At 35.3% G+C, this 12,990-nt stretch overlaps 2 protein-coding genes across 12 annotated transcripts in view; one reads left to right on the top strand and one right to left on the bottom strand.

The window, feature by feature from the left end:
* LOC410393 (alkaline phosphatase) overlaps positions 1-12,990 on the top strand; it is a 195,379-nt gene that overhangs the window by 134,648 nt on the left and 47,741 nt on the right. For 10 of the 11 annotated variants that reach the window (XM_006566892.3, XM_026444476.1, XM_006566894.3 and 7 more), the window contains 3 exons: positions 2,965-3,143; positions 7,741-7,948; positions 8,715-8,855. In XM_006566892.3, the coding sequence (XP_006566955.2) occupies positions 2,965-3,143; positions 7,741-7,948; positions 8,715-8,855 (528 nt within the window). The remainder of the gene's footprint in view (positions 1-2,964; positions 3,144-7,740; positions 7,949-8,714; positions 8,856-12,990) is intronic. The other variant, XM_026444477.1, reaches the window with a different exon arrangement.
* Positions 1-12,990, bottom strand: part of LOC100576484 (caspase-1) — a 48,849-nt gene that overhangs the window by 34,721 nt on the left and 1,138 nt on the right. The window lies entirely within an intron of this gene.

The raw sequence follows: 12,990 nt of genomic DNA, 5'->3' as shown, positions 1-12,990 counted from the left end.
CGGCACCCATAAAGAACAATTTCGCAGATGGAACGGCACACTTTCGCCGCTGGAAAGATAATGTCGCTAGAAAACCCGTTTGATAAGATGAAAAGTCGCGAAGAGAGAGAAAGAGAGAGAGGAAAGAAGGAGTCTTTTCTCGAGAAAGTCGAATCACGCTTTGAACGATCTTCAGAAGAGATCTGGACCAAAATTTCTAGATACGCGAATATTAAATTCATCGAAACTTTCAAGATTAATATCTTTCCGAAAATGATTACGATCGAGTTCGAAATTTCGAATCTTTTTTTGCTTTTCCCGCAATCTCGAGATATTATCGTTTAACGAGAAACATAGTTTTCGTTATCTTCATTCCTGTTACGTCAATAATTTATCTTGTTGCAGCAATTGCAGCCACTTTACGAATCAACGGATACTGAATTTGCTTTTTTTTTCTCTCTTCTATTATTAAGCGTAATTTCGGTAAAAAAAATAATACAGAAAATCTTCAATTTTCCCTTCCTAACGTTAATTAACATTTAAGTGGTTAGCTGTAGGAGAATAGATCGACTTATCAGACAAAGCGAAATACGAAACAAAGTGCGTTTTTAGAAAAAAGTTTCCTCTTTGAGCATTATCATTCTCATTATTATTATTATCATTTAATTGTCATTATTATTGCTTTTTTTATCGTATAATTCTTATAATTCTTATCGTACAAAGAATGGATAGACGATAAAGATATATAAGATTGATAATGTCTCTTGTTTCAATAAATTTTTCTCACAAATTTATATAAAGATATAAAAATTCTAACAAAAGATAAACGTTTCTTATACTCTCGTCGATTAATTTTGTCTCGACATTCTCGATTCTATTAAATTATAATAACACAATGAAGCTGAAAATTTGTGGTATGAAAATTTCCTCCAGATCGAGAAAGAGAAGAGCGGCTCATTTCCGGAAGTCGAAGTATGCCTTCGACAAAAGCCTTTTCACCTTTTCCGCGGTACACCTTTTCCTTCCGTTTTCCGTTAACCATTTTGCAAATCTCTGAAATGTCTTCCCCGTTTCAAGTATTCGAGACGCGTCTCGTGTCGCGAAATTGTTTCTTACCCGAGCGGTTGAGAATTGTTTTCGCTTAAAGGAGGAAAAGTGAAATCCGCTCGCTCCTTCCCCCTCCCCCCCCCCCCCCCCCCCCACGACAATTTCCACCTCGAGGGATTCAATCGTAGCTTTATTTTAATTTGCATGCGAACGTCTCGCTGCCAGTGTTTGTATGTAAATCATGCCTCATCTTATCGCCATCGAGGCGCTTCGGATCCCCACGCTTTAAATCCCACGCTCGATGCCCCCTTTTGCGGGGTAAACGATGCACGCGGAAAAACGACGACCGTTTACCGCCGTTCAATGGCCTTTTTCTCCCTCCTCTTCTTCTTTTTTTTTTCCGTTCCTTTATCGAGAATCGCGCTTCTCGAGATCTACTTCGTCCACGTCGCGAATTTAAAAGATGGAATTTTTCTTCGCCTTTTCGAGCGATTTAACGGAGGATATATTTTGTCTCGGGATAAAAAAAAGGGAATATCTTTTTGACGATTCTCTCGAACGATCCGTTTTTCCCCGTGATAATTGTGTCGGCTCGACAATGATCACGAACGAGACTCGGCACAAAGGCAGTTTGCAATTTTCGCCCAAGTTTCGGCTTCGTTCGTACTGTTTTTCTATTTTCGGCCAACGTTTACCACGGCAATGGAACGAGAGGCGAGCTCTTGAAATTGCTTAGGTGAAAGAAACGAACGTAGGGTTTTCGGGAAAGTTCAAATTACAAGGGGGGAAAAAAGCGAGGAGAAAACCGGAAGTATCGTCCAGGTTGAACAAATTAAGTTGGCGGTCAAAAACAATCTCGAAACTTAATATCCTAGCGCGCGCGTTTAAACTTTCCTTTCCTCGATTTTCTTTCGCGAACGTGATCTAAAAAAATAGAGAAGAAAGAAAAAAAAGAAAAATGAAAATGAAATTCTTCCGTTTGAAAGAAGAAATTTCGCAGCTTTTTCTTGCATTCACGAATCATCCGGTCGAAGGCAGTGCACGGATTCTTAAAATATAATCCGAAAAATTAGTTTCGAAGGACAATTGCCAAACGAGCTTTCGTTTTGCTTTCGAGCTGTATGCATACATCCTTGCGTATGCATACATCGCTCAATCTCCCTCGAAGTGCGTATCCGTTAACAATTTCCCTATCTCCACGGATCCACGGAGAGGTCATAGTTAAATCGTAATTGAAGACCGAGATGCCGAGATCAAAGGGTCAAGAGCGAGGATTCGATGAAGGGCCCGTGTATCGACGCTGCTCGAGCCGATTAAACGCGATCCCGCCCCGTGATTGCCAATTCCTGATCGAACATTCATCCCCGCGTATCTCGATCCGTTCACTTTCACTCCAACGGATGGAAGAAACGAGTGACTATCGAAGATGGCCAAGAAGATCCATGGAATATCCATAATTAAAATAATCTCTCGTTCTCGGATATGGTTCACCAAAGTTGCTGCAATTCCTTTTCGAAAATCGTATCCCCCCGCTGGAAATTAAAAACTTGTCGATCCGAACGTTTTTATCCAATCCGTCTCTTTCTTCCCGTATCGATTATTATTTTTGTTTCGACGAGGAAGAAACGAGCAAAGAATCGCATTACACTTTTTACATTACAGGATCTTAACGATTTTTCCTTTTATATATTTCATTTTAAATTCATTTTTAATTATACAGAACGAGCGTGTCGTTCCACGAAGGGAACGGTAATTATACGATGATGAAACGCGTATTAGGGCTTAATGGCGAGGAAGCGGGATGCTCGTTCAATTCGTCGGACGATCCCTCCCCTCCCCTCGTGCGATCCGATTACTCCCCAAGATTATTATTATTATTATACGGGAAGAAAGAATTTTTAAAAGAATTTTTCCTCAACGAATCCTTTCTTTTTCCAGGCAAATCGACAGGATTGGTCACGACGACGAGGGTGACGCACGCGACACCGGCGGCCCTTTACGCCCACGCGGCCAGCCGTTACTGGGAGGACGACGGCAAAGTGCCACCTGCTGCACGAACATCGTGCAAGGACATCGCGCGCCAGCTGCTCGAGGATGAGCCAGGCCGTAACATCAACGTACGGGGATTACGATATATATTCGTCCCGAGCCCTCGAAAACTTTTCTTATCCATCCGTTAATCCATCGGCCCCCCTCCCCCCCTTTTCCCTTTTATCGCCGTTCGTGGATACGTGCAAAGATTTCCTCTCGCAAGAGTCGCGAAAGGAAGGGATCGAGGGGGAAGGTTTTTCCGAAGAGAACGTTTCCCCGGAAATTTCTAACGATCGTGCTCTCTTTCCCTTTAAGCTTTCGATACGGGGGGCGAGGAGGGAGTGAATGGAACGTGAAATCGTTTCCAATTTGTACACCAAAGCTTCGAGTTTCTTCTTCTTTTTTCTTTCTTTTTCTCTTTCAGGATGGAAAATGGATTAAGGTAGAGGGATGATATTTTTGATTTTCGGTTGGGAAAAGCGGGGCAGATTTCTGTGCAAGTTTGATGATATAAATTATGATTTAATCGTAATTCAATAATCAACGAACCGTAAACCGTCCGATATTGAAAGTTGGCCAAACATGTACTCGCCATGAATAATTCAACGTGCGCGCTTAATAAGGTATTTAATATATCCTTCGGATTCGGGGTAAAACTGTCTTCTCTTCGTTTAGAAAAATATAATCGGATCGAATCTTTTCTCTCTAATTGAAAATACAAATTATCGGATCGTTGTATGTTTGTTTAAACTATCGATGCAATCGATTCAACGATTATTTCACTTTTTTTTTCTCGTTAATACAATTTTTCCTCCTCTTCTTCTTCGAAAACAAGTTACATAACGAAGATTACGAGTTGAATCGTCGTTGAAAAATTAAGTAATGTAATCTCTTATCATTTTTCGAAAGAAGGAAATGATGTAGATAAAAATATCGATAGACAGAAGAAATATTACAGAATGTCGTATTCATTATGTCGAGTAATTCGATTTAAAATTTATTATATATCTCTCGAATCGTACGAATCGTCTCGATTTCGCATATTCGTTTGTCGGCGCGCGAAAATTATTATAAAATATATTATAAAATAATCGACAGAGGGAGAAGAAAGGTTAAAAGTGCCAAGGATTAAAGCGGGAGTAAAGAGAGGAGAAAAGAGATTTGGGAAAAGCAACAACCCGAGCCTTCCATTCCGCGATTTATCGGCGACGTTTTACACGCTGCATCGATCGCCCATCGAACGAACGATCGAGTCGAATTGCGTTCAAATTCATCTCTCTACCGGAAAAATAGATTTCGTAAATCGTGAAATACGCAACGTTCGACTCCTATAATTTGTATCACGTTGAAAGATCTTAACGTGAGTAATAACAAGATTTTTAATCGGCCGATTTGAATTTGAAAATAATATGAAACAATTCTAAATAATGTATATGACTCATATAATTCACGTTGGAATAGTCTCAATGATAATATAAAAATTTTTAATCTGAATTTGAAAATAATATGACAATTCCAAATAATGTATACGACTCGTATAATTTGTATAACATTGGAATAGTCTCAACCATAATAAAAGATTTTTAATCCATCAATTTGAATTTAAAAATAATATAACAATTCCAAATAATGTATACGACTCATATAATTCACGTTGGAATAGTCTCAACGATAATATAGAGATTTTAATCTGAATTTGAAAATAATATGACCAAGTAACAATTCCAAATAATGTATATGATTCATATAATTTGTATGACGTTGGAATAGTCTCACGATACGATAAAAAATTTTTAATCTGAATTTAAAAATAATACAACGAAGTAATATTCCAAATAACGTATACGACTCGTATGATTTGTTGAAATAGTTTCAACGATAGATTTTTAATCTGAATTTGAAAATAATATGACAAAGTAACAATTCCAAGTAACGTATATGACTCGTATAATGTTGAAATTTGTTGAAATAGTTTCAACGATGATAAAAAGATTTTTAATCTGAATTTAATTCCAAGTAACGTATATGATTTGTATAATTTGTATCACGTTGGAATAGTCTCAACGATAATAAAAAGATTTTTAATCTAAAAATAATACGACGAAGTAACGTATGCTCCGTGTTGTTGAATTTCATTAGACGAGCGATACGCACGGGTATATTTAATTGCTCAAGATTTCAGAAATCTTTCCGACAACTCCGAGTTTAATCTCATTGCGAGGAATATATGATTCGTGTGCAAATTATGTCAGCCCCCGAATCAAGTAGTTTTATACTACGTTCTCGGACTATGTTTTATCGCGTTAAGAATTTACCTTCTTCTCCTCTCTAATCGCATTTCCACAAGCTGCACATCGAGTTTCTAATCCCATTTTGAGGATTTCACGCGCGTCCATGTAAACTGGAGGATCTCGAGAATTTGAGAAAATTTAGTTTTCCTCGTCGCGCGTCACGCAATCATTATCACGTTTTCCCAAGATTGTACACAGACACGAAACGTTGCTCCCCGAGTCGAAAATTGAACGAAACTTTATCCATCGATCGAACGAAACCATCTTAAATAAGATCGGCTCCACTCTTTTCTTAACTCTATGCAAAATCAATTTCTAAAAATCCTTTTCGCATCTTTCTTCGAATCCTCGAAATCCTTTCGAAACGAAAGATCGACGATCTTCGCTTGGAATCGAATCGTACATGAAGTTGACCCTCTCCACGAAACTTCGTTAAAATCGTGATAACGTTTCGAGTCTGAACTTTCGATCGAAAGAAGAAGAAGAAGAAGAAGAAGATGGCGACAGAAGAATCGACGGTTCGATCGACGGGAAGCAAGGGTTTGGGAATCTGCCTATCCCTGGAAGACCATGTTTTTGCGGCGACGTAAATGGTTGAAAAAAAAAAAAAAGAAAAAAAAAGAAAAGTTGGTTCGAGAGATCAGAGCTTTTATACGGAACTTCTATGCAAAACTTTCCGTTCTCGTTAAAGTCTGCTTAGTCGAGAGAGCTCTCGAGAGAGTTTGTTCTGGTCGAACGGCAGAACGAGAATTAAAAGTCCACGGGGATGACTTTTCCAAATGAATTCCACGAATTATTAGGAAAATCGGAAGTAAAATTTATTTCTCGCGCGCGAAATATTTCGGGCGCGGTATCTTCGGTGACGAGCGGTCAAAATTTCGAAAATTCAATATCTATTTCCCGCGTTAATTAAACGAGCATCGAAACGATATATTATAACATAACATAAGGTTAAATTTCGATATTCCATCGGGTTAATTAACATCCCCGTTAATTTTAATTGTTTATCCGGGAAAATAGAATTGTCGATCGACCTTTTTAGTTTTCCAAATCATACCGAGGGTAATTAACATTTCGAATCGTTCGCGGAAAACGAAACGTAACAATTTCTTGTTAATTATTTATTTGAATTTAACGTATATACCTTGGTCGAAATATATTTTAATTTATTTTAAAAAAGAATGAATCGTAAAGAATTGGGAAAGCACGGTAAATTATGAGCTATAATTCTTAACGAAAAATACGTGGAAATAAGAAAACATCTCGGTTCGATCGGCTAAAAGATGAGAATATTTCGACAACGAACGAGAAATACCTCTAATTCGATTAAATTCATTTTTAATATCGACGAATAATATGACCAACTATTCAATCCAAAACAATATGATGTTCCGAAAAAAAGAAAAAAAAAAAAAAAATATCGCATAACATATTCTACGTGTCTTTCATTGGCGATATTAAAATATAAAAAGCGTGCAATGTAGGTCGCGTGCTCGTAATCCTTTTTATATGTGACTTTCTGTTCCAAGCTATCCGTGAAACAAAAATAAAAAATAAAAGAAGAAAGGAGGGAGGGGAGGGAAAAAAAAAAGAGTTGTAATCACCGAAATGGAAAATTTTACGGATGAACGAGAAGACTATTCCTTTTCGGTTGACTTTGAAATTCTACAAAATTGCTTTTGGGATCACGTTTCTCTGATGGAACACAAACACGCTCGTCCAAAGATACGGAACGTACGAAAATAAAAAGCTCGAAAATGAAAATCGTGGATCAAAGTTTTCGACCGATGTTAATCTCGTTAAATTTAAATTTAAATCCGATTATTGAAAAGGAAATCCGATGCGGGTTATAACCCGAGCGATCACGACGATTAGTTGGCTGATTTTTGTATATAGGTGAAACGTGTTCAAACATTCATACGTTAATACGTGAATATTTAATACATTATAATTACATCACGATGATTATTAACAGATTTTGTTTCCATAAACAACTATTAACAAATAAAGAAAACAAAATATTAATTGAAGTTATTTTTTATTTTATAATTCAATCGATTTGCAAAGATATTATTAAAAAAGAACGAGGTAAGTGGTCACAATGTTTAAAGTGTGAAAGATATGAATCTTCTTTCAAAAGGAAGCAATGGAAATAGTAAACATATCGAAATAAAAAAGCGTTTTAAAGAATAAGATAAGTTACGAGATACGTTTATTTTTGAAAGAATGATTGCTAGCAATCATCGCATTAATTATACATTGAAAACTTTATATTGATTTAAATAAATAATATTGCAATTTACGTTAATTACAAAAAAAAAAAAAAGTTAAAGAAATGAGAAACAATATTTGGGATAAAATATATGCTCTAATGAATCATGATCGATCGTAGGTGATACTCGGCGGAGGTAGACGACATTTCGTGTCGAAAGTGACCCAGGATCCGGAGGAGCCGGATAAGGAAGGGAGACGATTGGACGGGAGGAACCTGATCGAAGAATGGTCGAGGAACCATCGGTTGCGGAACGTGGCCGCGAAATACGTGGCTAACAAGGAGCAGTTCGAGAGCGTCGATCCACGGAAAGTGAACCATCTGTTGGGTAAAACGAATGAAAATATGTTTCTACGTTTTCTACATTTCCTATAGGAGGGGGGAAAGCGATTTATCGAATCGAAAAATCGTTTTATTCTCAACATTGAAAAGTGATAGTTTTCGTTACATCGTTACGTTGAAACGGTTCGTTAAAAAAGAAAAAAAAGAAAAATACGATTCAATTAAATTTTCTTTCCTCCAATATTTCATATTATTCATCTCACATCGTTCATGGAAAGAAAGTTTGTATACGATGAAAGTTTTTTTTACGATTCAATTACGAATTGAAATACGAAAAAAAAAAAAAACAAACAATATAGATTGTTTCAGGAATAATTAAGACTATTGTATCTTTGGACGATGATTATCGATCTTGCGCGATTAATGCTTGGATGTAGTTAGCTGTTAGTTAGTCCGCCCTAATTATGAACGGCGTAACGTTTGAATATGAGATTACACTTGGCCTATTGATTCAGAACTGTTGATTCCCTCCCAAGATTGTATCTAATAAGGCAAAATTATTGGCCGGCAATTAATAATTGCGTTTCGCGTTTTTATCGAGAAATAAAAATGGAAAAAAGAAAAAGAAAACATTTCACTTGCACTCGCTCGGTTAAAACTATTAAGATAAATATTATTCTTGGGAAAATTAAGGTTCGCGAAAAAAGAAATTGTGTTAAATTTCCAAATTGGTTCACAAAGGGGGACGAATGGGGGAGAAAAATTGTAGCGGAATAGGAAATCGGTGATTACATATTGTTCAATCATTCCAGGGTTGTTCTCCTATTCCCATATGGACTTCGACGTTGATCGAAACACGAACGGAAGCGGTGACCCGTCACTGGCCGAAATGACGATAAAGGCGCTTCGTATACTGGCCAAAAATCCCGAAGGATATTTCCTTTTCGTGGAAGGTACGTAGGTACGAACAAAAGGGACCTCGAACTTCACCGAGGATGTATTATTCCAATGTTTCACCGGATAGTTCCTTTGTGGAGCCATGCGTTTATAGGACAAAGAAAAAGAAATTGTTCCCTTCATTTCCGAACTTTGAGTTCGGAGGACGATGAATTGAAAAGGACGAAAGCGTAATGGCACGATATAATTCCTTCCCATTACGAATCTCGTTCACCATACTTTTTTCGGATAGTTCGTTTTTTTTCTTTTCTACGATTAAAGGAAAATATATTACGCACTTCGTTTTGTCTCCAATGGAATTAAAACGTTGCGCAAAATTACTAAAAACTCGAAGAATTCGAATTATCGTACTCGTCTCGTTAGAATTCAATAATTGAAATTCGATGGCGAAATACGATTGAGCTAATACTCTCTCTCTCTCTTAAGAGAGAGAGACAGAGAGAAGGAGAGTATTCCTTTTGAGAATAGGGAAACGCGAGTTCCCTGCACGAGAAGATTGAGTCAGCGTTCTATACTTTATCGAGTTTATAGCTTTCCGCCCCTGCTAACCGGTATGTACATCTCACGTTCTTTCGTAGTTGGGAAAAACGTTTCCTCGGCTTGTACGAAGATACACTTTTTTCTTCCCTCCCCTTCCTTTCCCCCTCGCCCCACCCGAAGAGTCCCGAAGAGACCGCTGAGCCAGCCATTTTCGTGACCGTGGACTCTTTCCCCGTGTATTTTCGTCGTTCGCAGATGGAATAATAATTGCCTCTTTACCAGTTCTCACCGGTTCTACATTAAAATAAAATTATAATTTCCTTCCGAAAGCGGGGAAATGTAGATAAGGGAAGGAAAGAAAGAAAAAAATTGGGAAGAAAATTTGCGAGCGGAGTGGAATTTCCAGGGAAAACTATATTCGAAAGAAAGAAATATATGAATATTGTAAAAGGAGTAATCTTGAAATAATAAGTTGTTGAAATTTAAAAAATCGTCGCAACGAGTTTCATTGTTTCTTTACTCGTATCGTGACAATTAAATTACTTGATAATAATTCTTGATCTTAAATATGATTCACTCATCTGGTATGAAAAAAAAAAAAAAAAACGATTCAATTGTATTTGGAAATGTAAATTAAACGCGGGATTAAAATTATCAGATAACATCGGATTTATCGCGATTCATCGTGAAATTGCACTATCGTGCACGATGATAGTGTTCCATCCTTCAAACTTCGTTCGAGAATTGCTTCCGTTCCTGGAATTCAACATCGGTTGCCTTGTAGCAGATACCGAAATCTGGATCCAAAGTTTCCTATCGTGACAACTGTTGCTACCAGTTGTGCACGAGTTTTGGCACGACATTATGGAATTAGACAGTGGTTCGGAAATAATAACAAATACAAAAATGTATAAATATTGGCAAAATTCTATACAAAAATTCTACTTGTTCATAAAAGTATTTCAATTATTTACAAAAATATATGTAAAAATATTTTGATTTTTATAATACTTAATTTATGAAATTTCTCCAAGTTTTATAATAATTATCAAATCAAAGAAATCATGGTTGTTTATCAAATAAAAATGATTCGCATGATTGACTTTATTGTATTTTGAAATTCCAGTTATTCGTTAAAGTCATTCTTCCTGAGCTTTCATACTATGATAAGAATAATTCTGCAAATTTATATTTGTAAATAACTGAGCAAATATGGATATTTCACGTTACGATGACACAACATTTTCGACAACAATTTATTCGTTAAACAATAATTATAAATTAAACACGAGACATAAAATATAATTCCGTATTATTTGATTCACCGGTAGATAATTGATGAAACACTTTTGTTATTAGTCAAAACTATTTTATCAGATTTTTACCACTTTTTTCCACCCTCTCTTTTTATTTTTTTGCCCAAATTGCAGCCATCGAGCTTCTAGAGCCAACTTTTATTTCGCGATTACGGCGGAGTCCACATGGAAATTCTGAACAATCCGTATAAACGGGAAAAGGGGAGAAATTTAGTTTTTTCTCGTTTGAGAATTTGTCTAATTTTATGTTGGATAAAAATAAGCATCCCTGGGAAAACTGTGCCAGCTTGAACGACCGATATTCAAGCGAGTGGTCAATTTGTATAAAAAAGAAGAAGAAGAAGAAGAAGAAGAAGAAGAAGAAGAAGAAGAAGAAAAGAAAGAAAGAAAGAAAAATCTAATTTAGAATTAATTCCGTTTATCCCGTTATTTCTGTCGTGTTAAGAGTCTATTTTCGTCGATATATTTAAAAAAGTCGAGAGGAAATTATTCCGTGGATGAAAAATCACAAGTATGGAAATTAAGGGGAAACGATTAAAAAGAACGATCATTTGCATCTGCATATTTTTTTTCGATTTTAATTAGATCGGAAAAGATTCTAGAAGATCATCTTTTTTAATTATCTTATTTTTTGAAACGCGTGGAATAATTATATTATATATATTTTTTTTTTCAAAAAATAAAATATTCAGATCGACGAGGATCGAATAGATACGATCGTCGATATAAATCGATGTATTAAAATGACTTATCGGTCATTCAGATTGCTCAGATAAAAATTCTGAAATTCGGACAGGAAGGAAGGAGCAGCGACATTAAGTTCGAATAAGCACGTTCATTACGGAGCATTCTGCGAATCTCTTCTAGAGATCTTAATTCTATAGGGTTCTTAAATACTGGAATTTAATTCAAATGCAAATTGGGTCGTTTCTTTATTCTCTGACTAATTGCAAATAATGCTATTTTGAATTTATCAGTCAGTGATAATCGTATCTATTTGAAACAAAAGATTAATTCAATATTCTATTTTATTCTCTATTCGCGAATTTTTATGTATAATATAATTTTAATCCAATAGGATTTTGAAATTTTTTGATACAAATTTTCTCGTGAAAAATATTAATCTACTTCGAAGGATTTTCATAATGTATATACGTATATATAATTTAATTGGTAATAAAATATCGAATAAAAAGTATTCGGTAAGATTTCGGGAAAATAACTTTTTCGAATAGCTTTGTTCTATTCAATAACAGTATTGGTGACCAACAGTAGAATTTCACGTCGTTGCTGTCGTGTTTCAAATACCAGCGAAAACCAATTAAAAGTACCGAATCTCTATTTCTAAACAAAAGCGCAATAATACTTTTTATACAGCGAAAAAAATTCTGTTATCCAACGTATTTATGAAAACAAAAACGAGAAAATTCATACATGTTTCTGTAAATTGCTTGAAATCAAATAAATGAAAAATAATGCGATATTATTTCGAATTTATCCTTGTTGCGCCTTAAATTTTCATTTTTCCGATTATTACAAACAACGAATTTCATTTGCTACAAAATGCGCACTACTATCATTTAATTTCATTATGAGCGTATTAAAACTTTTCATCACGGGCTGTGCACGTATAATCGATGAAATTAAATTCGCAGTGGAATGCTGTGGAAATGAAAAATAAAAATTTTTTCGCGTTTTAATCTCTCGAAATAATTTTTGTTGGCACTTGGATATTATATTACAATATAAGTTTCAATCCCAAAAGAATCGTTAACGTAATATTTTCAAAATCAAATTTTTCCGGTCCATTAATTTTTTTTTTTTTTTATTCAAATCGATAATACCGTAAAGCGTTTCCGTAAAACATTCTGTAGAAATGTTCAATAATAATAATATTTGTTATATGAATTACCAATTCATCGTGTCTTAACATGCATATTCGTTGTACGCGCATACATATACATATATGAATATATATCGTTAGATAATATTTTATGTCTTAGACGAAAATAGAAGTAATGTATAATTTTATGAAATATATTAGAAAAAAAAAAGAAAAAAGTATATCTTTTTTTTACGAAACATTTTCACTTTTAAGACGATTCATTCTTTGTATTTTGCAATTTTGGATTACGGAGAATACGTTTAAAATAATACGAAACATTGAAGCGGTGAGATCAACGATTAAATATTTGTGGAAATATCCAGGTAGAAATATCGTTTTACTCGGTGGGGTTATTCGGTAGACGTAGTTGTTCGTGTTTTATTGCAACTGGTGATTTATTGGAACAACGTTTGCTGCAATAAACACAATAAGCAAAAATATTTCACGGAT

This window comes from Apis mellifera, linkage group LG12 (assembly GCF_003254395.2).
Source record: "Apis mellifera strain DH4 linkage group LG12, Amel_HAv3.1, whole genome shotgun sequence".
In the NCBI taxonomy this organism is placed as follows: Eukaryota; Metazoa; Arthropoda; class Insecta; order Hymenoptera; family Apidae; genus Apis; species Apis mellifera.
This window is presented reverse-complemented; position numbering and strand designations above follow the sequence as displayed.